General features: G+C 46.9%; 1 protein-coding gene and 1 long non-coding RNA gene across 5 annotated transcripts in view; one reads left to right on the top strand and one right to left on the bottom strand.

Moving 5' to 3' along the window:
- The window catches only part of LOC137468590 (uncharacterized), a 45210-nt gene extending 19031 nt beyond the window's left edge, over positions 1-26179 (bottom strand). Inside the window, exons 1-2 of the long non-coding RNA XR_010996036.1 lie at positions 26033-26179; positions 2474-2587 (exon numbers count right to left, since the gene is read on the bottom strand). This is a non-coding gene — a long non-coding RNA (uncharacterized lncRNA). The remainder of the gene's footprint in view (positions 1-2473; positions 2588-26032) is intronic.
- The window catches only part of GRIK1 (glutamate ionotropic receptor kainate type subunit 1), a 104247-nt gene that overhangs the window by 50169 nt on the left and 27441 nt on the right, over positions 1-26637 (top strand). For 2 of the 4 annotated variants that reach the window (XM_068180407.1, XM_068180409.1), the window contains exons 2-9: positions 381-548; positions 3263-3520; positions 6222-6403; positions 12789-12842; positions 13722-13895; positions 16740-16883; positions 23998-24105; positions 24783-24827. In XM_068180407.1, coding sequence (XP_068036508.1) covers positions 381-548; positions 3263-3520; positions 6222-6403; positions 12789-12842; positions 13722-13895; positions 16740-16883; positions 23998-24105; positions 24783-24827 — 1133 coding nt within the window. The remainder of the gene's footprint in view (positions 1-380; positions 549-3262; positions 3521-6221; positions 6404-12788; positions 12843-13721; positions 13896-16739; positions 16884-23997; positions 24106-24782; positions 24828-26637) is intronic. The other 2 variants (XM_068180410.1, XM_068180411.1) reach the window with 1 other exon arrangement.

Raw genomic sequence — 26637 nt, 5'->3', positions numbered from 1 at the left:
ACACGTCCAAGTTCCATCTCCAAACGTAGATCAGACTGGAGCAGGGAGAACAAGGCCCATGTGCATCCCCACCTTCATTAGAAAGGAGCTGCACAGAAGTTTTCACAAGCATTTAACATGTTCCTCTGAAAAGGCTGGACAATAAACGCACCTTGTGTTCCCCAGGTGTTTGTGGGGCGACATTGATAATTCTGAGTTAACCCCAGTGCCACAGCAGATAAAAACTAATGATCCACCCTGCTGCTGCTGTAGTGCTTTGAGCAGCCATCAGGTTTTCCAATATGAATGCTCAGAAATTACGGCTCATAATTTATTTTTCCCTCTTTCTGTGTGGCAATTAAGAGGCAAATAATCCTTCCTATTTGTCTCTCTTCCAACAGGAGGGATATTCGAAACTGTGGAAAATGAACCTGTTAATATTGAAGAATTGGCGTTCAAGTTTGCTGTCACCAACATTAATAGAAACAGAACACTGATGCCTAATACCACATTAACCTATGACATCCAGAGAATTAACCTTTTCGATAGTTTTGAAGCCTCAAGAAGAGGTAAATATCTCAATTACTGTGTCAGTTACATCCCTGCTTTGTACTTTATACCTTTCCCCAGCCTGATCTCCTTTTCTGCTCTGCTTGTATCATGTGTACCATAAAATTAATCTTCCAAAGGTGTTTGAACTAAGAATCAAGCTGGGCTTGGACCTGTCATGTGCTTCCTGAATAAACCCTACGTCATGTCTGCATGCTAAGAGCCCCAGATGCCCAGATGGCAGGTGGCAAGTCCAAGCCATTTTTCTTTCCAAAACACAGATTTACCACCTGGAATTCTGCAGAAAAATGATCACAGACTCACAGGAAGCACAGTGGGACGTCACAAACCCATAATTAGCACAGATACCCATTATTGGTAAATTATTTCTCCTGCATTTTAAAGACCAGAGGCCAGTAGTCCCCATGCCCTGAAATATTAATGCCCAGTGGCCTGGAGGCAGAAATAAGTTTCTCTGTTATAAACAATTGTAAGAATTGGAGTGGTCAAGTTTGGAATTTTTTATGTCTTTTGTTTTTGTTTGGGTATTTTTTTTGTTCGTTTGTGGGGGTTTTTTTTGGTTTCTTTTTTTTTGGGGTTTTTTTTTGTTTGTTGTTTGTTTGTTTTTTGTTTTTTTGTCCTGAGAAGGAAAATTATGCCTCAATTTACTCCCATCTAATTGACTTGCAGGCCAAAACAGAGAGGGGTAATAAGTCACAACTTTCCTTTAGCTCCATGTGTTCTTTGGCCTCTAGGAAGTAAGCTCAAAGTTTGATAAAATATTGTAAAGACCAGCCCAGTTCCTGGAACTGGATTTGCTAGAAGGCTGGAAAATAAAAATGCCTCACTTCAGAAACCAAGCTGGTGAGCTGTCACCTTTCAAACATCTGCACTACCAAATTTTCCTCGTGCCACTTCAGTTTCTTAGTAAGAGTGGAGAAAAGAAGAATGATTCCAAAGAACATCAAAAAGAGCTGTCAATGGCATTTTTTGCATTCTTTTTCAGTTATCAGGTATATGCTGGAGCTGTATGCTGTAGAATCTCAACTGTGGTGGATTTCTAATCTGTATAATCCAGGCTGATGCAGTATTTCAGATTCCCTGTAGAGTGAGGATCTCTTCTGTGACTGTTGTGAAAGTGCCTTCTCCATTTAATATATAGGAAGTTGTCAATCTACATTCAAGAAACTCACACAGACAGCAGTAATTTCTTCTTATCATGAATTATTGAAGTTATTTATGGAATTCACACATTAAACCTGTGATGCTTTAGAAAGGCTTCTGAATTAAACCTGGAAAGCCTGTGCACTTCATACTGTCTGTGAAACACTCATTTGTAGAATGGAAACAGAAAATAATTGATTTTCTGTCATATTCTATTACAGTCAGAGAGCTAAATATGGATTTAAAGAATCTCAGCTCATTGTGGAAGTTGGTGTATTTAATATTTCCCTCAATCACAGCAATTTCTGAACTTCCCACCCTCACAAGGAGAGCAGCCCTGCAGCTCAGTGCAGGGCTTTGTCTCAGTCGGGAGCCTTGTTAAAAACATTGGCAGTAAATTTTACCAGTGGACAGAAATAACTGATATTACTTCATCTCCTGTCGGTCAGCCTGCAAAGACATGGGAGAGAAAGAAAAATGCAGAGACAGCTCCAGGCAGGGCTCTTCAGGCTGAGATATGGGCACAAGGAGAAGGAAAGCCTTGTTGATGCATTTGGAGGGGTATAAAATGTCAGTGTGTGTGGGTTTTTTATTTTCCTGTGCCATTTCCAAGGGCTTTGGGCACTCGTGCCTGCTCTGTGAGCACACATTATGGAGGGCAGTGCCCTTTGCTGCTCGTGCCCCTGCAGCAGCCTGGAATGAGAGCAGCTCACACAGGCAGAAAGGTGCCAGTCCCAGGGGGATCCCTGGAGAGCTTGCTGTGGCTGCAGGGATGTGTTACCTGATGCTCTGACAAGCAACTTCATTGCTGTGAGGTTCCTGTGGCAGCCAGAGAGCCCCTGGTTCCTCTGGGATAAAGCCATTCTGAGAAAGGCAGTTCAGGAATCCATGTGATCTGCAAGGCAACGAGCACAGAAGGTTTTATTTGCAGCAAGCAAGGTCAAGGTTATAAAGCTGATCAGTAAAGCCATTTTCAGAACCACAATCAAACCAGAATCGCTGAGGCTGGAAAAGCCCTCCCAGCCCATGGAGTCCCAGCTCCATGGAGTCCCAGCATTGGAGTGCCCAATGCCCACCTTGTCCCCAGCCCAGAGCACTGAGTGCCACCTCCAGCCCTTCCTTGGACACCTCCAGGGATGGGGACTCCAGACCTCCCTGGGCAGCCCCTGACAATGCTCAACAACCCCTTCCATGGAGAAATTCTCATTCCATGCTATCCAAACCTCCCCTGACCCAGCCTGTGGCCGTTCCCTCTCCTCCTGTCCCTGTTCCCTGGGAGCAGAGCCCAACCCCCCTGGCTGTCCCCTCCTGTCAGGAGTTGTGCAGAGCCACAGGGTCCCCCCTGAGCCTCCTTTTCTCCAGGCTGAGCCCCTTCCCAGCTCCCTCAGCCTCTCCCTTTAGCCTATAACCCCACTGAACACCTCAGGGATCACTGGCACATTTCTTGGTGGGTCTGGGAGCAACGCAATGCTCTGTTCTCCTTTGAGAGATGGGCATGAATGGAGGGTAAAAGTCCCCAGCGAGCGTGCCACAGGTCCCTTGCTGTTACCCACTAACTCCTGTGCCTCAGCCTGTGACCAGCTGGCCCTGGGCGTGGCTGCCCTGTTCGGGCCGGCGCACAGCTCGTCGGTCAGCGCCGTGCAGTCCATCTGCAACGCCCTGGAGGTGCCGCACATCCAGACACGCTGGAAGCACCCCACCGTGGACAACAGGGACGCCTTCTACATCAACCTGTACCCCGATTACGCCGCCATCAGCAGGGCTGTCCTGGACCTCGTGCTCTACTACAACTGGAAAATCGTCACCGTGGTGTACGAGGACAGCACGGGTGAGTGCTGCTGCCTGCCTGCGGGGCTGCTTGTGGCAGAGTCCACCAGACCTGGGGCAGCTCACTCTGCCGTGCCCTCCTGGCAGCAGCTTTCCTGGGTCACAGGAGAAAAACCCCTGTCCTGCTGTCCTGCTGCTGCTATGGCTTTTGGAAAGCTGCTCGCTTCACCAGACCTTGGGAAGGAGCCCCTGGGGCTTGAACAGTCAATCTCATTTTGCTTCCTGGTTGTGGAACCCATAACACAGCTTCAAACTGATCCCAGAATCCCAGAATCTGGAGATCACCTAGTCCAACCCCCCTGCCAAGGCAGGGTCACTGACTCAGGTGACACAGAACTCTCCAGGTGGGTTTGGGATGTCCCCAGAGATGGACACTCCAGGTCCTCCCTGGGCAGCTGGACAGAAGTTCTCCCTCAGGTTGAGGTGGAACTCATTGTGTTTCAGTTCCTGGCCACTGCACCTCATCTTTTCACTGGCACCACTGAGCAGTGTGTGGCACCATCCTCTGACAGCCCTTGGGGACATTTGTGTGGATTGATGGGATGTTTGTGTGGATTGATGGATCCCCTCTCAGCCTTCCCCACACTGACCAGGCCCAGCTCCCACAGCGTCTCCTCACAAGAGAGATGCTCCAGACCCCACATCCCCTCTGTGGCCCCTACTGGACATTCTCCAGTAGCTCCTAGGCAAATCTTCTCGACAGAATAGAAACAAGGAGAGGTCTTTTCCAGCCCACCCCATAACCTAATTGGCATTCCAAAACACCAAGTGCTGTGTACCTGCTCAGCCACAAAAATGCCTGATATTAATGAGATTCCATTTGCAGAGATATTTACAAACTAAATTAATCATCAATCATCTTATTAACTCAGAGTCAGGAAAGTAAACATGTCAACTTTGATCAGTACAAATAGTCCTTGGATTTGGGGTTAGAGTGATGCCAGTTAACTCAAGCTCTTTTGTTTCTCATCCCTAATGTTTGACATCGTTACACACAAGAAATAAAAACACCTCAGCCAGGTTGGACCCAGAGCACCCTGATCTCACGGGAGCTGTCCCTGCCCAGGGCAGGGGGTGGCACTGGATGGGCTCAGGGGGTGTCCTGCAGAAAAATAGCTGCAGTTCTTTCCGCTGCTGCTTTGGCTTCTCCAGGACACCACACCTGGGCTCCATCTCACTTCATGTGGCAGCAGGAAGCGTTGGGAACTGCAAGGCCCCAGTCTGATGGGACCAAAGGAGATATTTTAAGGCACACAGTAATTTCTTCCCCCTTAAAGGAGAGGGAGGTGGCTTGACAAATCCTTTAGGGTTTTTTTTTTTGCTTTTCACGTTTGCTTTCACACTTGCACTCAGTTCCTTTTTGTTGCTGGGAAGACAAACACCAGTTCTCAGAGAGAGGTGAGGATGAGATGATGAAGGCTTCCTGGACTCCTCCTCCCAAATCTCATTTTCCCTCCTGGAGCTGCCACCCCACAGCACTGCAGGCAGGGGTGAGCTCTGGGAGCACCGAGATGCACCTTCCCAGCCAGGTGACCCCAAGCCCTTTGTCAGTGAGTGCTGGGAACCCATTGCCATCAGAATCAGCTCCAGTGGTTTCCTGTTCCTCAGCTGGCTCCTGGCCAGGCCCAGCTCCCGGTGCATGCAGCATTTCCAGCTGAATGCTCATCATGTTTCATTTTCTCTATTGATTGTTGGTACTAGAAAACCAGCAAGGAGCAGGCCTGGCCCTGCAGGCGGGGGCAGAGCAGCTTTTCCCCAAGCATGTTGCCAGCACTTGAGTGAAAGCCAACAGCCCTCGAACCTCAGAGGGAAGAGGGAGCTTTGTCTTGCCTTAAATGTGCCACTCAACCAGGGGCACTCACACCCCACACAAATACTATCCCCACTCCCAGCAGGAAAGGCAGGAGTTCCTTCATTTTAATAATTTGTTTGATTTTTGTTCAATAAGCGCTCCTTGCCTGTGTTCTCTCTCTCTATGCATATATTTAAGGCAGCCTTTTACTTCCCCTCAGCAGGAGATCAGGCATTTTTGTGGGTGAATTGCATTCGTGGATAATGAGAGGCTGTAATCACACACCTCAAAGAGCTCTTAACAATCTTCCCTCGGTTTTGGAGGCAGTGCAAATTACACAGGAGTGCTGAATTAGCCAGTGGAACTGCAGTGTGTTTAAACACTTGGACAGGGCTCTGTCTGAGCTCCACTGACTTCAGCTGAGGCGTGTAAAGCTGTGCCAGCTGAACGCCAAGTCTGAGAAATCACCCGTGTTCGAGGATGCAGAGCTGCATCCCAAAAGACTCTCTAAGAACTCACAGCTGCTGAGTGACACCCGGCAGGAATGTTAGGAGGAGGTTTCCTCAATTTTATCTTCTTGCTGTTTAGTATTGGAATAATAATGAGCTGCACAGGAAGAACCCTTATTTGCTTTTCATGTCTCAATTTAAACATACTACAATATATTTATATTGTATTACATCACTGCAAACATATCCTGTAGCCAACCATTTAAAAACACCTTTCAAAATATTTAGAAGCCAAGTTCCAACATGGGAATGAAAAGCTTTAATAGCATTAGCTAGGAAGCTGGCAAATATGGAAGTAGCAATTATCCTTAGGGAGTGTGGAGTGTGAGACACCCTGTATAACTGACACTAAATCCTAGTGGCATGGGATGCTGATTGTGTCATTGCCTGTCATTCCTCAGGTCTAATTCGCCTGCAGGAGCTCATCAAAGCCCCTTCCAGATACAATATCAAGATCAAAATCCGCCAGCTGCCCTCTGGGAACAAGGATGCCAGGCCTCTGCTGAAGGAAATGAAGAAGGGCAAGGAGTTCTATGTGATATTCGACTGCTCGCACGAGACGGCGGCAGAAATCCTCAAGCAGGTACCGGGGACGGGGAGGCAGAGCTCCATGTGAGCCTGTTCCCCGAAATCTGTCAGCCTCTCTGATCCCACTTCCACCAAAACCAGCCTGGCCCAGGGGCTTGTGAATGCAGGGACAGAAGTTACAACAAAAGGTGCAGCAGCTGGGCTGCACTGAGCCACTGACAGCCCCAGGGAGCCCCATGTGTATCCCACAGGAGCAAACAGGCTTTTTTTTCTGACATTCCAGGTCCTGCCTCACTAGGGACATCACTCCCTGTGTTTCAGCTTCTCCTGGTTTGATCAACAGAGTTTTTATTTCTATCCCTTAAAAAATAGAGGCAGAATCAGAAGGAAAAGCTATCCTTTAAACTGATGGGAGAGGTTGTTGTGTGAGGGCTGGCCCAGGCTGAGTGTGAGATTTGGGCAGCCACAGCAGGCAAGGACAAACAGGGGCTGACATTAATGGGCTGGGACGTTCCCAGGGGCACACAGGGAGTGGTGGGAATTACAATTTACTGGTGTCACTTGCTGTATATTCCTCGACAATCAAAGTCTAAAGCACAGTTTGTTGACCTGCAGGAAACAGCTCCATGAATTTGAGGGCAGTTCCCTTCTTGCTGCACCCCTAGGGATGAGGGACGAGTTGTTATTTCTCCTGCCAGGCAGTCTGATGGGATACCCTGTTCCCAGAAGAGCAGCAGAGAGCTTTCACTGACTAAATACCCATAAAGGTCCCTTTCTGTTCCCATCCCAGAATGTTTTACTGGAATACTGAAGTTCTGCAGAGCAGCTTTTTGTGCCAGAATTGGTAAGGCAAGTTACTGCATTCGTGTGTGGAGCCTGGAATGTTCCTCTCCAGGCTGGAGAAACTTGGGGCTTGCAGAGTCCTAGATCAGCTGCAGCACACAATTCCTGTGAGCCTGTAGGGTGAGATTTCCTGCTCCCAGGAATGCTGTCCTGCACTACATGTTAGGATTTCCTTGGTGTGAATGATTTGAGGTACAGGGGTGGGGAGGGCACTGTAGCAGCACTGTTTGGGCAGGGGGAGGGGGCTGTCCCCCTACTCTGCTCACTGCAGGGCTGCCCAAAAGTATCCCCACTTTTGGCTGCTCCAAAAGGAGATCTGTGGGGGAAGAGTTAAGTTGACAACACAGATTTTGAAGGACCAGCAAGATGAAGGTGCAGATGTCTGGCACCCTGCAGGAGGCACAAAGCTTCCAATATGCCGGGCTGGGTATGGAAAAAAACCCAAAATGCAGAACCTGGGTGTCAAAGGAGGAGGAGTGCTGAAAGATGCACTAAAGCAGGGCAAAGCAGCAGAAAAGTTTGTGTGGGATATGGATCAGCCAGACAAGTGACAGGCTGCAGATACAGATAATGCTCTCCAGTGCCTGAAGAACTGGGGAAGGAGGGGGAATGACAGTGTGGGAGAAAACAGGAAAATTGAGAGAGGTACACCTGTGGGTCAGCGCCGTGGGAGAGGGAACAACATAAATATAGGCTAGAAAGAGAGGGGAAATGGCTTTTCTGTGAGCTAGTTCTGTGGCTGAGTGTAGATGCTGGCAGCAATAACTCAGGGGCTGAGTTCCTCCCTGCCAGAGGCAGCTGTGAAATGGGGAGGTGTGAAGGGCTCTGAATTCCTGTGGGACTCCCCTGATTGCACGTTACAGGAAGAGCCCTGTTCATCTCCCCATCCCTGCACTCACAAACCCCTCTGTCATCGTACCCTGGATGAAGCAAGATATTAAACACTGGAGAAATAATTTCAAGGAAACTCCGTGACGTCAGTAGAGAATATTTTTAACTTTGCAAACAATCCATAGCCGTCACAGGGAAAACAGGTGGTGGTGTTAAATTATGTAAGATTTCTAACAGGAGCAGGACTCAGGGGCACGTAAAGCTGTCCCCAGAGCAGCTCCTTCTTGTCTGTTCACTGTATTTAGGTAATGTAGTAGGTGTTTAGTAGCCCATGGAGCAGGGAGGGGACACTGCTTGTTTCCTAGGGAGGGAGGTGCCCAAAAGCTCTTATGAGAGCAGAAGGATTAGCCCAGAACTCTGCTGGAGCTGTGCTGGCAGTGTGTGCGCCAGGGACCTCTTCACTCGTCTCCTCCAGCCTCTGCTTTACAAAACACCACAAAAGACAGATTTTTTCTCTAATTTCTGCTTATTTATGGCTTCCACTAAAACCCCATCAAGCCATGCTTGTTGTGTGCACAGCAAGAACAGGTGAATCAATAACCTAATTCAGCTGCAATACAGAGCCTGCACTCAGCTGAACAAGCTGCTCCCCTTCTCTCTGACACGCTCAGAGAGCCTGGATTCCCTCAGTCCCTGCCCAGCCCCACGAGGCCTGGCCCTCCTTTGCTGGTTATGGCATTTACCTGGAATATTTGGTGGACAGAGGGTCGCTGCTCTGTCTGCATTAGACAAGCACTCCCAGTTACATAACCAGTAAATTAAATGTGGCTCTTGCAAATTGCCATCTGCTTTATGCACAAAGCCTGCAATTTATCCTGCACACTGTTCAGTCTGATGTTGCCTTCTGTATGAGGAACTTGGCTGAAGAGGCTGAGTTGTTGTGCTTAACCCTCAGCTTGTGCTAACACACCAGGAGTGAACACAGATTTTACTGCTAGGCAAACTCACCTCTCAGAAAGTACATCCCTGCTAACCTTAAATTACCTACGCCTTTCTTCACACCCCCAAAATACATTTGAGGAAGTGTACTGTATATTTAATCAGGTTTAGGGCTCTCACAGAGCATCCTGTAGAGACTATGTGACAGACAACTAAAAGAAAAGAATCACTAATTCAGTTCTTCCAGAAGGCTGAAAAACCAGGTGTCACCATGGAGTACATTCCTGGGACAGCAACAGACATGAGAATAGAAAACTTCAGCTCCTGACTGTGCTCCTTTGAGGGACCTGGCAGGTAGGCTGGAGCCCACTCCCTGCTAAGGAAAGGCAGGATTAGCTCTGTTCCCACTTCCATTGGAGAAATACCAGTGGCACATCCCTCAGGTGCCCCCCTGTGGGTGAGAAGCAGGGATGGACTGGCCTTAGAAAGCAGAGGGGCTAATTAATTGGAAAATGAAATGCAGTTAATGGTCATGAAATGAAATAATAGCTCAAGTGAGGGAAATACAGAATGAAAGCAAGCACAGGATTTGGTGCAGTTCCCACTAAGGCACTTGCCCATCATTCCAGTTCCAGCTCGCCTCGAAGGCAGACTGACAATGGATCTAAATGAGGCAGGGAGTTTTTTACAAGTTGAACAAATGCAAGTTAGAGCTGGGATGTGATTCAAGCCAAGAACAGGGCACCCAAAAGAGATTTTCAGACATAAGAGAGAGTATTTTTATCCAGTCTCTCAGCTCGCCATCTATAATTTGACCACTGATACTTTCTTGGATTCACTTCATGGTTCATGACCTGCAGCTGAAAGTGCACAGCTGCACAGGACAAGGCCCAGGCTCCTGATCTGGAATGCATAATTAGGGATGGAAGTATCTTTATCTCCCATTGTCCAGACATATCTGAGTTTGGCTGAAGAACAAATGTTATACAGGGAAGGCTGGGCAGGGGATGTACAAGGAGAATATCTGAGGCTGATTTCCCTAGTTTACATTCATCTGAGTTCCACTGTAAGTAAAAGCTGTTATTATTTAAATAGGACATTTGTATCAGGTGCATAATTATTTACATAATTACATGCAAAGTTATTTAAATAGCAATGTGCAAAGAAACCTCATCCCAGTTTGCTGTGGGCAGGCACACAGACAGAGATGTTGCCTTCCCCTTTTTCTCCTGGCCTGCTTCTCTCTTTCAGGTCACCTGCTCTGTGGGAAGCTTGGCCAGGTGCGTCAGGGGTGGCCCAGCCTGAAATCCATCCTTGCTCCAAGCAGGCTCTTATTGTCCTGCTCCTGGGAGCTGCTGGGAGCTGCTTTCCTGTGTCTGCTGAGCTGCAGACACTCAGCAGAAGAGCCCTGGAAACTCCTATTTACACTGACAGGAGCATCTAGGGAATGAAGGCTTGGGAGTCATTGATACTTTGGGATGTCCAGCATGATTCTCAGCATTCCTCCTGCTTTTGCTTTGACTTGATTCCATCTCCTGTTTTCCTGCATCTGAGCATTAAATCGTCCTTCGGTGCGAATTTTGCTTAGCAGCCATATTACCCTTAAACATAAATTATTACTGCAAAGTCTGCTTGATCCTCGAATAAAAAGCCCTTATTTAGTATCTAATGCACATGTCACAGGCATGTCAAAGTGCTAAATAGCTTTTAGCTAATTCTCATCCTTAATGACTGAGAGAGGGGAGGACAACCAGTTGAGGCTGTTGTCCTCAGGGGCTTTGTTTCTCCCGGTGTTTGGGGGTTTTGTTTGTTTGTTTGTTTGGGCATTTTTTTGTGCCTTGTTTTGGAGTGGTTTTGCTTTAAAGAACAAACCTGTGGCACGACTTCTGCAATCATGATCATTCCCAGCTCTGTGTGTGTCCTGCCAGCTGTGTTCACAGGGCGCTGCCTGGGGGTCAGTATTTCCCAAAAGCTTTCATCAGTGCGTGTTCAGAGGCAAACCCTCCTGTCAGGCTGCTCCCCTCGGATCTGACAGGAAAGCTGCCCTGCCTCAGCTACCTGCTACCTTTAGCAGTGCAGCTGCAGCAGCACAAGCTGGGAAACGCTTGCCAGACACCCAGGCTCCACTTGGCAATCGCTGCAGCAAATGCCTGGCTGCCTCATGGGAACCTGCATTTCCAGGCATTAGGTGGAGCAGCACTGTCCGTGCAGGCAAGCTGGAGCTTGTGCTCTCTGCTACCAGAGGTGCAGTGGCCTCTCAGCTCTCCTGCCCCAGGCTGCAATCCAGGCTGGGAGGAATCAGTAACTTCAATCTGGGCATTTGGATCCCCCCGTGTAAACGGAGAAGAACTTGCCTTCACCCCAAAGCACCGCCATGACTGACTGCAAACCTCCTGCAATGGACCAAAGACATTTGGGCATTTCCTGGGCTCAGACCACCTGTGTTTAACCTGGCAGCTGCTCTGAGCCCCACAGGGTCACAGTTGGGCTCTTTCAGTGCAGTTTCAGCTCAGAGGAGATCTGCATCATAAAATTCCCATAAATTTGGCACCTCCTTTGCAAAGCCACAGAAATCCAGTGGCTCCAGGGAGGGGGACTGAGTCTAGCCAGATCAGCTGGGAAGCACAGCACACAAAAGTTCCCCTGGCTGGAGCCCTGTATTGTTATCTGTGCATAAACAGGGCAGGAACAGCCTCCTCCAGTTTATTCTACACGTAATAAAAGAGCTCCAAGAAACAGAATAGAAGAGGATTAATAAAATCAGAAATAAAAAAGGCAATTTTGATGTGTAAATCCAGTGGAGCAGTTCAATGAAATAGTTGCCTCCTGGCTTGACTTTTAGTGGCTGGAAACGGATCAGTTGTTTGTGATTAACACTGAGCTGGTTTTATTATCTGCTGCAGCTCAGAAAGTTCAGGGTTTTCTTTTTCTTTTTCTTTTTTTTTTTTTTTTTAATATGAGGAATTGCCATAGACAATCACTCTACTGATGTTCAGAGGCTTCTGCCACCAAAGGGAATTTGTGCCAGCCAAATCCCTTTATTTCCCCCTGCCTTTCAAACAGCTATTAAGGCACTCCAAAAACTGTCCTAAAAGGGTATTAATAACAGATCCTTACATTGCTGTGATCAGGACTGAGCAGGAGTTAACTTTGGTCTGTGCTGCTGTTGTGGCAATGAATTCCTCAGCACTTTCCCAGTTTATAATTCCTCCTCCTCCTCCTCCTCCTCCTCCTCCTCCTCCTCACAAGATCCCAGAGACAGCATAATGATGGTGAGAGTGTGGGGACAAGTGGAGGGAGGCTGCAGGGAGGCTGTTTCTTCCAAAGTTTCTTCTGTCCCAGATGTTTTGGCATCCCTCCTGCTGACCCACATTCCCCAGTGGAACAAAAGGCACTTAGAGAAACTTCCTTCTTTCTGTTTTCCTACTTTACTCCTGCTCCCTCAGCAGTGTCCTGTTCTCACCTGGCAGCAGAATACAAAAACCTGCCCCTAAGCATTCCCTACCAACTGTGTTGTCTGCTAATAAATTCCTTTTTAGCACTCTCAAACTGCAGACTAAAGGATTTTAAAAATCAGCATCTCGTTATGTCTAGTAATTTTTCTTGTCCTGGAAGTTTTGCAATCTTTAACCTCTTTCCTGAGCAGAGGTAATAAAAACACCATTTGCATACAACAGGATATTTTTGGCTCCTAAAGAAAAATGTAGGGTTTATTGCAATCAAGCTCTCATGGCCTGTGATGTGCCTAACCCTTGCTTTTCAAAGGCACTGCAGCACACTGGGAGCTTTCAGAGTAAAGTACCTCCACCTTTCCATCTCTTTCACAGATTCTCTCCATGGGAATGATGACAGAATACTACCACTACTTTTTTACAACACTGGTAAGGAACACTATCAACATCTGGGGGGAATTTCCTCTGTTTCAGAAAAGACAGCTAAACTTTCCCCTCCTTCTAGGAGATCTTGTTGCCATTAGTCAAGGAAACCTCTGGAGAATGGGTGCTAATGCTCCTTAGGAATATCAGGACCCACAATTTCTTAGGAAAGCTGTTTGGCCCCATTTCTGGGGCTGGCTAACACTTTAATGCACTGAAAATTAATTGCAGTATGCCGATTAACGAGAAACCATCAGTACAGATGGACCAGAGTGAAACAAAATGAAGAGTGACTAGCTTTGCACTGTGGGCACTGCTAGCTCATCTGTATAAAACCACAAAATCACAAATGGATAAAAGCACTCAGGAAATTTTATAATAGAAGTTTTCTTTGGTGGCACAAACACAGCTCGGGAGGGTCTCACATGGTTCAGTCACCCCAGCTGCCCTGTAAATGCCAGGCTCTGGATCACACAGAGCCTGCATGCACTGACATATCCATCCCACAGCCTGGCAGAGGTGCCTGGGGAGGCACAGCGGGGGAAATTGGGATTCATAAGCAGCCAAAGCGCAGCGCTTGCCGTGTCTCTCGGAATTTTCCTCCCCTCAGCTTAGAAAGAAGCTTGACACTGGCCAGCTAATTCCTCATGTCGGCCTGTCAGAGCTGCAGCACTGCTATAAATTAAAATGTGCAGGTCGCTTGCAAAGCAGTTCTGCGGCGGGGAAGGGATCTTTTCGTTCCCAAAAGCAGCTGTGTGGTATGTCACCCATCTCACACAGCTTTGGCTAAGCCAGGTTTCAAACGGGAGCCAGGGTGGGCACAGGGGAAAAGCCCCACAATTTGCTTTAGAAATGGTTTTGATTGTGTCCTTGCTGGCGCTTTAGGACCTGTTTGCACTGGACCTGGAGCCCTACAGGTACAGCGGGGTGAACATGACGGGCTTTCGGCTGCTCAACATCGAGAACCCGCACGTGTCCTCCGTGGTGGACAAGTGGTCGATGGAGCGGCTGCAGGCGCCGCCCAAGCCCGACTCGGGGCTCCGCGACGGCACCATGACAGTGAGTGAGCAGCCACGCTGCCAGGGGTGGCACAGGGACTGTGAGTGAGCAGCCACACTGCCAGGGGTGGCACAGGGACTGTGAGTGAGCAGCCACGCTGCCAGCGGTGGCACAGGCACAGTGAGTGAGCAGCCACGCTGCCAGGGGTGGCACAGGGGCAGGGAGTGAGCAGCCACGCTGCCAGGGGTGGCACAGGGACTGTGAGTGAGCAGCCACGCTGCCAGCGGTGGCACAGGCACAGTGAGTGAGCAGCCACGCTGCCAGGGGTGGCACAGGGACTGTGAGTGAGCAGCCACGCTGCCAGGGGTGGCACAGGCACAGTGAGTGAGCAGCCACGCTGCCAGGGGTGGCACAGGGACTGTGAGTGAGCAGCCACGCTGCCAGGGGTGGCACAGGGACTGTGAGTGAGCAGCCACGCTGCCAGCGGTGGCACAGGGACTGTGAGTGAGCAGCCACGCTGCCAGGGGTGGCACAGGGGCAGGGAGTGAGCAGCCACGCTGCCAGGGGTGGCACAGGGGCAGGGAGTGAGCAGCCACGCTGCCAGGGGTGGTACAGGGGCAGGGAGTGAGCAGCCACGCTGCCAGGGGTGGCACAGGGACAATGCCCCAGTGCAGTGCCATCATTCATCTCTCTGCTGCTGAAAAGTGAAATGCTGCCCCGCTTCTGCCGTCGCCTTCTGCATTGTGCAGCGGGAAACGCAGCAGAAAATGGGACTTCCTGAGGAGGTGCAGAATTTGTAAACTGCAGGGGCAGATCCCATATGTGTGGGAAGGGAGAAGCATTTTTAAATGGGTAAAGTGCCCTTTCTCTTAATTTCCATCTCTACAGAAGCTATGGCTTTTGAGATGTAATTTAAAGATAGATGATAGGTATCATCAAGCCAGGGAATCAGGATTCCTCCCAGCACTCCCCCAAGTAGGAAAGGAAAGAATAGGAACAATTACAGAGACAACATGACTCCATTCATTTTGGCAGGGTGAAGGGTTGCCATCTCTTTGCAGTATGAGACAATGTATTTCATGGACTGAGTGGAGCTCAAAGCAATAAGAAATAGACTTTATTGCAGATGATTGCAGGGAAAATTTGGAAATGTCTTAACATCCTGAGGAGAAATGCATTAAGTGTGCTGTCCCTGGCGTTGTACACACTGGTGCTGCTTTGGGCAGTGTCACCGTGCTCACCCGTACCCATAGCAGAGAGAAAATTGTCCCTGGGAATTCCTGATAGGAATTCACACAGAAATCCCCCAAATACAACACTGGGAAAAGCAAAATTCTCACCATCCATCTTCTCTCCTTGCTGTCCCTGATTCTTGTGCTCTCCTTTGCATTTTCACAATCTCAGTGTCCTTGATGCCCTGGCACAGCACGGAGGGAAGCCTCTCCCTCCTTGCTGGGATCATTTCAATATTCCCAGCAGGTTCCATTATTGCCCAGTTTGATGGAGAGCTGCACCACTGCTGCATTTCATTTGACAATAAGGCTGTGACAGGCGGCACAGTGCACAGAGATCAGGACTGTACATCCTGTTATTAACTCAGGATTTATCCCTTCTGGTTCATGCTCTGCTGTTTGCCCTGAAAGCAGCTTGTGGAAGTCAGCAGGGTACAAGCAAGTCGGTTCTGAGTTCACGTCCTGCTGGATGCCCAAACTGCACCCAGAGGCAGACTTGGTCTAATGAGATCTCTGGCTTTCTTTGCAGTGGCTTAAGCAGCACACAAAAATGAAAAAAAACAGGTTCCAGGACTGACTCTGAGTCTCTGTCTCCTGACATAAAAGCACACAAGTCAGGGTGAGGTGTTTGACTTTGGAAAATGAGGTGACCTCTTGCACCCTACAGCCCTAAGCAGAGCCACGGTGAGGGGAGAAGTGACAAGCCAAGGGAGGTGGCAGAGCTCCCCGCTGCTGCACGAAGGAGGGATGAGTGACAAGTGGCACAAGGACAGGACTGAGCAGCCAGGCCTGGCAGTGCTGCAGACACCGTGTGCTCAGGGCAAAGCATCAGCACTCCTAGACAGAACAGAGAGAGGACAGAGGAGCTTTCTCACCAAGCATCTCCTCCCAGGGCCTCTGGGCCTGGGACACAGGCAGAGCCAGTAAAATCCAATCCTGAGGGCCCAGTCCAGGGTAAAAACTGAGGTTTGCTGACATTGATGGGAATATTTCCATCGATTTTGAGGGATCTGGTGTCAGCCCTTGATGCCCTGAGTGTGCTTGGAACAACTGTCTGGTGTGAGACACTTCACAGTGAGAACAGCTGGTATTGTCTCCTCCTGCTTGACGCATCACTCACAATGTTTTCTGATCTCACTATTTGCTCCTGTTGTGGAGCATTATTTTGGGCAGATTCTGATAAGCACATCAAGACCAAATCATCCTCTGCACTATCTTAAGATTGATCCTTAAACTCAGACACATTTGAGCAAAACCCTCCAATACTGGGAACACTGATGCTGTTGTAATTTACTCAAGTAAATGCCACAGACAAAGAATCAAATGTATTAATTTCCCAGACAAATCACATGGAAAAGAAACAGAAAACTGATCAGCTCTGTAGTTTCTATAAAGGAGTCCAGTTTCTCATCTGCGGAATGCTGCCATTTTTCCTTCAGGCCCCGGCTCAATTATTCTCCAGCCTGCCTGGGACCCCCTGACCTCCTTCTCCCTGTAGCTACCCGATGTGGTTTCCCTCCCAGTGCTGAAAACACTCCAAAATAATGCAAAGAACTGGATTTAGCTGCTCCTCAGGGCTCCAAGGTCAGCCCAGAAGAGGCTTTTCCCTGCAAGGAGCCCCAGGCAGGGCTGGCAGCAGCAGAGGAGGTAACTCAGGGATGTGTTTGTGCAGACGGAAGCAGCGCTGATGTACGACGCCGTGTACATGGTGGCCGTGGCCTCCCAGCGAGCGGCCCAGATGACTGTCAGCTCCCTGCAGTGCCACCGCCACAAGCCCTGGCGCTTCGGGCCCAGGTTCATGAACCTCATCAAAGAGGCAAGTGCAGACCCCCTGCCCTGCTCAGGCCTTCCTTCCTCTTTTCCTTTTCCTTTTCCTTTTCCTTTTCCTTTTCCTTTTCCTTTTCCTTTTCCTTTTCCTTTTCCGTCCTGTCCTTCCCCTTCCCCTTCCCCTTCCCCTTCCCCTTCCCCTTCCCCCTTCCCCTTTCCCCTTCCCCTTCCCCTTCCTCTTCCCCTTCCCCCTTCCCCTTCCCCTTCCTCTTCCCCTTCCCCCTTCCCCTTCCCCCTTCCCCTTCCCCTTCCCCTTCCCCCTTCCCCTTCCCCTTCCCCTTCCCCTTCCCCTTCCCCTTTCCTCAGACTGCTGCTCCCTGTCTGGTCCTCACTGTGCTCCTGTTTCTGGCACTCACAGGGTCAACCGTCCCTCACCTCCATGGTAAAACCCTTGCAAACCCCTGATTTACCCCTGGCTTCCATTCTGGTCTTACCCAGCTGCTAAACCCTGGGTGAGGCAAAGTCTCAGACTGAAATGCTGTAAAATGTTTTTTATTCGGTTGCTGTTTGTTGTGGATGTTGAGGATTCCTAAAATTGTGTGGTAACTACAACAGTTGTTCTGGAAATTGAAAGAAAAGTGAGTCTGTAGCTCTGTCCTTGCTTCGCTGTGCAATTCCAGTTGTTTTGCAGATTGTTTGATCAGGGATCAATATCCAGAAAACACTGCAGTATTTCTAAAGAAGGAAATTGCTTCCTGAAGCAATGCTCTATCTTACAAGAATCCATGACTGATCTTGATCCAGAGATGTCCTAAAATATGTATTTTAATTGAAATGCCTTCACTCTTTCAAAAGTCCCGGTTTTATTTTGATTTTCAAATGGAAACCTTTCCTATAGGGAAGCGTGGAAATGAAAACTGGAAATTAGGTGGAGGGTCCCACATATGTTTTACCTTTTCCCCACGTCAGTCCCTGTGCTTGAAGAGTATTTATAATGAAATTGAAAGTTAAAAAAAGACTTTGTATCAGTGAATGCCCCTGCAGTGATGCCCTTCTTATTTTGGGGGATGCTGAGTATAAAACTAAGGGCTCCTGAAGCCTAAACCAGAATACTTTGCCCAAGAGTAGCAGATGTACCCCAGCAGATCAATTCAAAGCCTGAACACAGCTCTCATTTATCATGGACAAGCAGCTTCTCTTGCATGGAGTGAAATATAGGAGCTAATTACTGATGGCCTTGCAACTAGAGTCTCTCGTGGTCAGTAAAACACTGCTTTAAATACTCCGAGAGTCTTATCTGCCTGTGGTTGATGTAGCCGAAAAAAGGTGGTTGTTAAAAGCAGGGGATAAAGGTTTAATAAGACCATATTGAGTTTCCTTTGTTTCCAACACGAGTTGGAAACAAATAGCATATACATTTGGACCCCAGATCATGTTAGGGTCTGGTTTGTTCAACAGGGATAGAGGATCTTTATAATTAGGAATCAGTGAATAGGTATGGAGAAAACAAAGTCAAGGAGGCAGAGTGATAGCTTGGGCCCACATAGGTAGAATTTAATTTTCTTGTTTTGTGATGTGGTACTGACATTCTGTGAAGGCATTTTACAGACTGATCTAAAGACAAATATTCAGTACTCCAGTCCAAATAAACCAGTTTCAGACAAAGAAGTTACCTGCAGTGATTCCTGCAGATGCCAGAGTTAACAAGTGCTTCAGTGGCTCCCTGGTGAGCTTTTGCATTTTATTTTGGAGGTGAAAAGAACTGAGGTCACCTCATTTGCTTTGTGGGCCAGCACTATGAAATGTCTGAGATCAAGGCTCAGCAACAGCCCATTAAGGAGTTTTTAATGAGAAGTAAATCCTTGTCAGAAGCTGTGTCTCTCAGTGACCCAGTGCCATTCACAGCTGAAGGATGTTCTAATCTTTGAGCCCTTCTGGAGGCATTTGCAGGGAGTGCCCCTTACCCCTGCTCAGAGGGAAAAGGAGGTGGTTGTCTGTCTGCAGAGGGGGAGCAGGGACAGAAAGGATGATCCCACCTTTGCTGAAGGAAAAATGGGGGTAAACATGAAATATGTTTATAATTGAATGACCAAGTTCTGCTTATGTCCCCTCTAAAGCATAAGGCCCCAGATTATGATTGTTTTTCAATTATCATCAAAACCAGTGTGAGCACCCCTTGTTCAAATCCAACCACGGTTAAAGAACAACTGTAGAGAGAAGGATAGAGATGCAGATTGGATTCGGAGTGACTGTTAAATGCCCTCAGGCAGAATCACAGAGAAAAATCTCAGAGATTGAAAGAGATCAGAAGAGATTTCAGTTCCTGCTGTGTTTCTGAGGAGGTCCATGCCAACCACTGAGACGAGAAGGAAGAGCCATCCATCTGCATTCAGTACCAGAAGGAGAAGGGACTGGAGGTTTCTCATTACAGTAAAAGTAGAAATTTAAATTATGACAGAAGGGAAAGCAATCCATCTGCAGAGGTATCCATCGGTTTGTTGTTTCCGACTGGCAGCAGCTCCAAACACAGGAGCACAAAGAATCTTGTAAGAGAACAGAACATTTCTGTCGTTTAATGGTCTTTGATTACTCCCAGAGTCAGCATGTCAGAATTTTTTTTAACGGGACTCCAACCCTGCAGAGTGGAACAAATAAGAAGGAGAGGGCAGTACAACAGCCTGATGCCAGAAGAGCCAGGAAATCTCCCCTGCTGAGACAGGGGCTGTGGAGCAGCACTGAAATCTTTGTGCAATGACTGGGAAAAGATGACAAGATTTTGCTCCAAAACATGAAATAAAATCTCTTCTGCTGCATCTTCTTCATTGCATTTTAGCACTGAGCCAGTGACAGGGGCTGTGGGTGCTGCCTGGATTTATTCTCTGGGCTCTGGGGCTACAATATTCAGTTACATCAAATTGAAACAGTTGTTTACTTCGGTAGGGCTGCTCTCACCAGATAATTTAATATTAACACTTGATTCACTCTTACTAAAACAATCTTTTTTCTTTGTTTCACTTCTCATAAACTTTACTTCTAGTCCATGAAGTGCATTTCTGCTATGAGCCCATTACTGGTTGTTACTCTGACCTGAAAAGTCTTAATTAGGAGAGCAAACAAAACAACTGCCTGAATTGCATCCCATGGTGCTTTATTAGGAAATAAAGCTCAGCCTCCTGAGAAGACAATGAGGCTGAGGGCAATGTCAATAGGCATTCTTACTCTGAAATCAAATTTCAAGTGGAAAAACACTTATTTATGGAATTATCTATGCCCAGATTGCAAAGTAATTGCAGGATTGCATGCTGTGAATAAATACATATTGAATTGATGAAAATTGATAAAAAATTATCTGCAAGGTACTGGCACTGTGATATCCAAAATCAAAACAAGCTGTTTGACAAAAAGATTACATATATTTTCTTCCATTCTGCTTTCAGCTCATTAAATGCTTCCTGGGCAGTAGATTTATTTGTTAAAAAAACAAAACAAAACAAAACAAAACAAAACAAAACAAAAAAAAACCCAAGAACCATTACAAAGTGACTTTATCTGAATATATGGAGGAAGTTTTGATATTTGCTACACAAAACATTTTTCAGGACATATTTAATATATCCAGACTCACTCAAACACAATGCACAGGTCACATTTTCCATGTTCACAGCCCAATATAATCCCACTCCTCCAGCCGTGGAAAATGCACCTTTCTGCCTCTCATTTCCATTCCAGTGCTGCTCAGGGAAAGGCCAGGACTTTTCCTGGACCTCTTCCAAGTAAAGAGGCTGTGGAGCATCATAATTCTCAGTTTATCTCCACAGATAAAGCCCTGTGCTGGCGAGTGCTGAAATTCTCTTTATTCCATCAGTTATGCCAGATTTGGAGCACGATAATGGCAAAGTCATACCCTAACTCACTGTATTCCATAATCCTGAGGGATCTCTGTTAATAAGAGGATTAATTGTTAGAGCTGACAAGTTGATGTGTGGCTCATCACACATGATTTCCACTCCAAGGAGAAGCAATATCACTGTCACTTCAATCTGGCAGCTCTCTCTGCAATTCCAATAAAGCAGGGGCTTTCTCTTCCCAAAGGAAAGAAAACCAAAGGAAAATTAAACTGGTCTCGGTCAGTAGCATTTTGGTTATTATTTATTTATTATTTATTATTATAGTGGTATTGTTATTTATGGCCTTGGGAGGTTTTGTTACATAAGAGAGACCTGAGGTGTTCTGAGCATTGTAGGTTTAGGTGTTCCTAGGTTTTTGAATTTTTCACTCAAGTGTCAGGTACTATCAAAGCCCTAATCAAAAATTTGGGAATATTGGTTCCTTCACCCCTGTAGTTAATTAGGAATGTACATCAAATCAATAACTGATGTTAGTTTTGCCTAGGAATTTCTGATAATAAATAAACAGATTATAACTCCAGTAATTAAATATATATACCGTGGGTCAAAATAACCCCACGACAAAACAGAGTAGGCAGGAAAATATTCTTATCTCCAATTAGACTTCACTCCAGCTTCTGAGTGTACTCCTCCCACAAGGAACAGTCCAGTGACTGATTTCTGACCAAACTCCCATTAAAGCCAGGGAAAACCCCAGCTGATTGCTTGCCTTTAGGGAAAAGTTTCCAAATTTTCAAGTTACGCTTAAACAGCAAGAGAAGGAAAATAGAGAGAATAAAAATGCAGGTCTGTTCTACAAAATAAATAACTGAATCTGGTCTGTTTGGGGAATTTCTCAAGTCAGTTTGGACACTGCTGCCAGGGATGCACAAGGTGGGATTGTTTGGTGCCTGTGCAGGGCCAGGGCTGGGCTGGGTGATCCTTGGGGGTCCCTCCCCACTCAGGATATTCCCTGAGTCTCTGGTAAGTCTGGAAGCAGCTGAACTGATTGATCATGGGATTAAACTTTTGATCGGCTCTGGCTGGAATGGAGGCTGCTGCATTGATCCCAGATGGTGAAGTGGCAATTGATACAGACCCTGTGATGGGTGGGAATTGATAAAACTCCTCTGGAGTGTTTGACCTTGGAGGCTGAGTCAGCTCCGTTCTCCTGTTGTTGTAATTTCCCATCAATCTATGAGCAGGGATTGTAATTGGAATATTTAACCCCAGAGTTCAGCTTGTGCTTTCCCCACAATCCCCATCTTTTCAAGCAGTGAAAGCAGAGGATTTCACATTAAAAGCAGGGAGTTTCACAGCTCTCATTAGGTTGCTTTGTGTATTTTGGCTGTGGCAGGTGCCTGCCAGCCTCTGAAGGTGGCTGAAATTGTGTCTGTAACCTGTTCCATCACTCCCTTCTTGAGGTTTAGTAAGAAGTCTGAACAGCTGCTCACAGTGATGCTCTTTGATCAATTACCTGATCAGGTTCCAATTCATTTTTTATTGTGTTCTGTACCACTCAATGTGTCACCAGCAACATAAAAATCGCTATAAATCCTGTGTGTGAAAGCATGAAATCCCATCCCTGTGATAAACACACATGCGGCTCCTGGCTTTTCAGGAAGTTCTGCTTCATTTCTGTTTGTTAATTAGCAAGAACTCTGCATATGATGCTTTCTCTGTTTTGGTTTAGAAGCAATAAAATAAAAACCAGAAATTAAATTCAGAATTCAGATGGTATCTGAAGCATGTTCCTCACCATCAGCATTTAACCCTTCTGAGAAACACTCTCTGAAACTCATGAGAAACTGATCTCTAAAGAGCAGGTTCTATAAAATGTTCCAACTTTATGAAAAAGAGATGGAGGCACATCAGAGGAACAAAAAGATAGGCTGGAAAAAGGGATGTTAGAGAGTGAAATTCATCCCTATGTGTCCATATTCATCCATATGCTATCTTGATTATATCATTATAATAAATAAGTAATAAATGACCCTGCAAGTGTTTCACTGTTCGCAGCAGAGACTTGTGTATACTCCCAAGTCATTAAGGTGGAAAATCTCACAGCAAATGTGTTGCATCAATGCTTTTCCATTCTTATGTTACTTAAGTGTGTATCAAAGTCTGGCTGTTTCCACAAATTCCAAATGCACCAGATTTGCCTGAGACACGTGGTGAGCTCTCCCCAGCATCTGAGATTAAATCCTGCAGATTCAGGGCTGGAATTCAGATTACACAGGGAAGGGGCACACCAGTCTGTAAGTGTGATTTTTTAATGCAGCTTTACCTCTGTTCTCTGTCTCCAATAAATTAAATGAGGCAAGGAACGATGTGTGGTAGAAAAGCTTGTAATTTAAAATTATATGGCTGACACACACGGAGGAACAATGCCATCATTTATCGTCAGCTCTCTCTGACAAATTTAATCTAATGGGGAACCTCCCAGAAATAGATTATCAAGATTGTCTGCACTTTTAAACCCATCACTTTGTTTTATGGATAAGCACCAGCTTAGGGGACAAAATGGGGTGGGAGGGAGGGAGATCTCATTTCAAGGCAAACGGGCTGGGTGGGATCCAGGAGATTAAAACTGTGGAGAAAGCTCATCCTTGCCCTTGATCCTTCCCCCTAAAGAAGAGCTCCCCAGCACAGGGAACCCTCCTGGCTGTGCAGGACAAACCCAGGCCCTGGTGCCAGTGTTTAAAACAAGGATTAGGATTCACTGGGTTGGGCTGGAACAGGGAAGTGCTGCTTGGACCAGACCTGCTCCTCATTGTGCTGTCCTTCCCCCTGGGTGTGACATTCCATGGCCTTACCCTGCAAAACTTTTATGGGGTCTCTGTGCTGGCTGGGCTTCTCCTGGAAGCTCCAAGGCCCAGCCCCACAGCTTGGACAGAGCAGACTCCTTTTTTTAGTTCCTTAGCGAATTCTTGTGCAGTGCAGAACTGCCCTGGCTTTGGGCACGTGCAATTCTCCCTTTCTCTTTGGTCAGTCTACATTTTTTTATCAGTACCACACATATGTAAATCAATCTATGAAAAGTGTCACAGACTTGTGCCTGGTTGCAAAATGTAAAACATATTAGAAAAAAACTAAACAACAAAAAAAAGGGGGTTTTGTCAGAGTAGCAAAGCCACATATGCTTAAAAGCCCCCAAATCTGGAAGTGATTGGATGCTGTGGTGCATTTAAATTACAATTATTATGAACAGTTCTTGTTATGGGTTCAGAGCAGCTCCTGCTGGGTGCTACAGGCAGGGTGTGTTTGTGTCCCCAGGCACGGTGGGAGGGCCTGACCGGGCGCATCACCTTCAACAAAACCGACGGGCTCAGGAAGGACTTTGACCTGGACATCATCAGCCTCAAGGAGGAAGGCACGGAAAAGGTAAGCAGGTCTTTCGTAAAAAACATGGCAAAAAGTTCATTTGACAAGGGCATGGTTCCTCAGCTTGAAACTCCTGCGACTGGGGTAAAAAAACCCCACTATTCTCAAGTGATTTGAGTCAGAGTTAAAGCAGAGTTGCTAAGATCGGGTTTTTATTTTTCAGTGTATTTCGAGGTATGGGAGAGGAATGTGTAACAGGCAATACTTATCTAATGGAAAGAATCATCTAAAGTGCGCCTCATTTTCAATTCTTGCCACTGCAGCTGTGGATGGTAAATTCATATATAGAGGTAGATAAATTTCTATAGCAGTGCACAGATAAATGTGACATGAGGGAGAGAGGAAAGAAGGTACTTGAGTAATAACCTCAACAAAGTGGAGTTGCTGAGAATTCTCCAGGTTTCTGAGGCTGGATTAGTTCTCCTTCCCTTTTCTCAGCCCTCAGCCAGCGATATGGGCTGCCCTGGGGGTGGCAGCTGTGGGTGTCCCAAACCCCAGCACAGGTGACAGCAGCTCCCGTAGCTGCTGGCCCTTGCTCTGTGTGCTGGCTCAGCTCTGGGTGGTAATTGTTGATGGGTTAATGGAGAATTTAACTGTAATTGCTCCCACACAGCTCTCCAGACAGCTTCTCTTTTCATTTTTAATGAAGCACTCTGTTTATTTTTCCCTCTACTAAGGCTGCTGGCGAGGGTTCTAATCACTTGTATAAAGTGTGGAAGAAGGTTTGTACACAGACAGGTGATTCCAAAACCCTGTGGGCTGGGTCTTCACACTCAGCCTTTGGGTTTTAATGGTGACTTTCCTATTGCAGTTTAGAGACAACAGTCTCTCTGAAAGCAGGCATTTTCCTAGTAGGATAAGTTTTTCTCCACTTGAGACACTGTAATTGCAAAGACTAAGAAGATCTTGGCAGGATTCAGCTTTTTCACCAAAATCAGGGGGGTTTAATTATTATTTTACTTCTCGGGAGCTGTGCTTTTCCCATCTTTGAGTAAAGGTCTCTGCCACAGCAAAACCAGTCCTTTTCTCCTGTGCCATCCTTCCTGATCCAACGAAAATTTACCGGGTAAAATTAACACCATTTTGGATGTGTATTGGCATCAGCTCCAAAGTCTGGTTTAATGTACAGGGTCGAGGGCGTTTTTCCCCACACAAATCTCTCAGTGCTGGCAGTGTTCAAGCATTATTGCCTCAAAATGTGGATGAGTGTGTTATTAGCTCCTTACAGAAAAGAATAGAGATGATTAAGTGGGTGCTGTCATTCACGAACATATGGAAATTGGGACTAAGCTTGTTTATAAAAGATGTAAATTACCCCAGGAATCTCATCCCTCTTTGAACATAAGGTGCTTAAAACACAAAAGTGGGATTTGGAGACCAGCTCCATGCACTGCTCCCCACAGGACTTACAACCCCTGGTTGCTGTTCTATGAGGAGAAGATAAAAACCGCATCCACTAAGTCTGAAGTGTTCTGCAGTCATGAGACAGAAACTTTTTATAGTGCTTAGAATTGTATTTTGCCCATGGCTCACACAGATCTCGTTATTCCACACCCCTCCCTCTTGTGCAGTTTAGAAAGGTTTTGGGTTTGTGCTGTTTTTGTGAGAATAGACCAGTGTAAAACACCCTCTCCAACCCTTTCTGTGTTCTCATGAAGCACATGCATCCTTAATAACCCAGTTTAATGTCCAGCAGATCAGGCTGAGGCACAAAGGCCCTCTCCCCTCCTTCCTGGGGAGCGGATCATCCCCTGACACGCAGAAGCAATCTCCCTTTGGACTGCAGGCATCTCGTGCTCTGCTGAACTGATTTAAACCAAGTTACAGTTGGCTCAGAGCATGGGCTCGCTGGGAAGGGCACGTGGCACCTCTCACACTTGTCACTAAACTGCAAATTATCCCCTGGACTCCCCCAGTGATGTCCTACCTCAGTCTGATCCTTCCTCGTCCCTCGTGCCCCTCCAGCCAGGGCTGTCCTGCGGCGCTGTCCCTTTGCCCCGACGTGTGGTGCTCCCCTGGTGTATTCTGTGTGCTCTGTGACTGTGCTGCTCCCTGGTCTCATGGTTGTCCTCCGTTTCCCTGCTGCCAGCCAGCAAACACATTCCAAGTCAGTAACAGTGAGCAGAAGGGCTCATCCACCCTGGTGCAAATCCAAGGACACTGGATATTTACTGTATTCCTGGCTCAGGCTGCCATAATAGCCAACATTTTATCTCCTTTGTAAATTTGTGCACTTTCCAGATCAGCTTCCCAGCCTGATCTAGTTTTGGAAACAAAGGGAATGACTGACAAATGCTTGGCATAAACATTTTTTTTTAATGGCATGGGTGTCCCCATTAAGAATTTAGAAAAAAATAAAATGTTTGTGAAGGGTAAAAGCAGTGGCACCTGGGGACACAAACCCCAAGTTTGCTTGAAATGGCTGTGCTCTCCACAATGCCCAGTACAAATTAAACTGCTCCTTGCCTGGAGCTCCTCACACCAGCCCTCAGCCAGGCTGAGCACAAAAACCCAAGGGCAAAAACACTGGAG

This window comes from Anomalospiza imberbis, chromosome 2 (assembly GCF_031753505.1).
Source record: "Anomalospiza imberbis isolate Cuckoo-Finch-1a 21T00152 chromosome 2, ASM3175350v1, whole genome shotgun sequence".
NCBI lineage: Eukaryota > Metazoa > Chordata > Aves > Passeriformes > Viduidae > Anomalospiza > Anomalospiza imberbis.
This window is presented reverse-complemented; position numbering and strand designations above follow the sequence as displayed.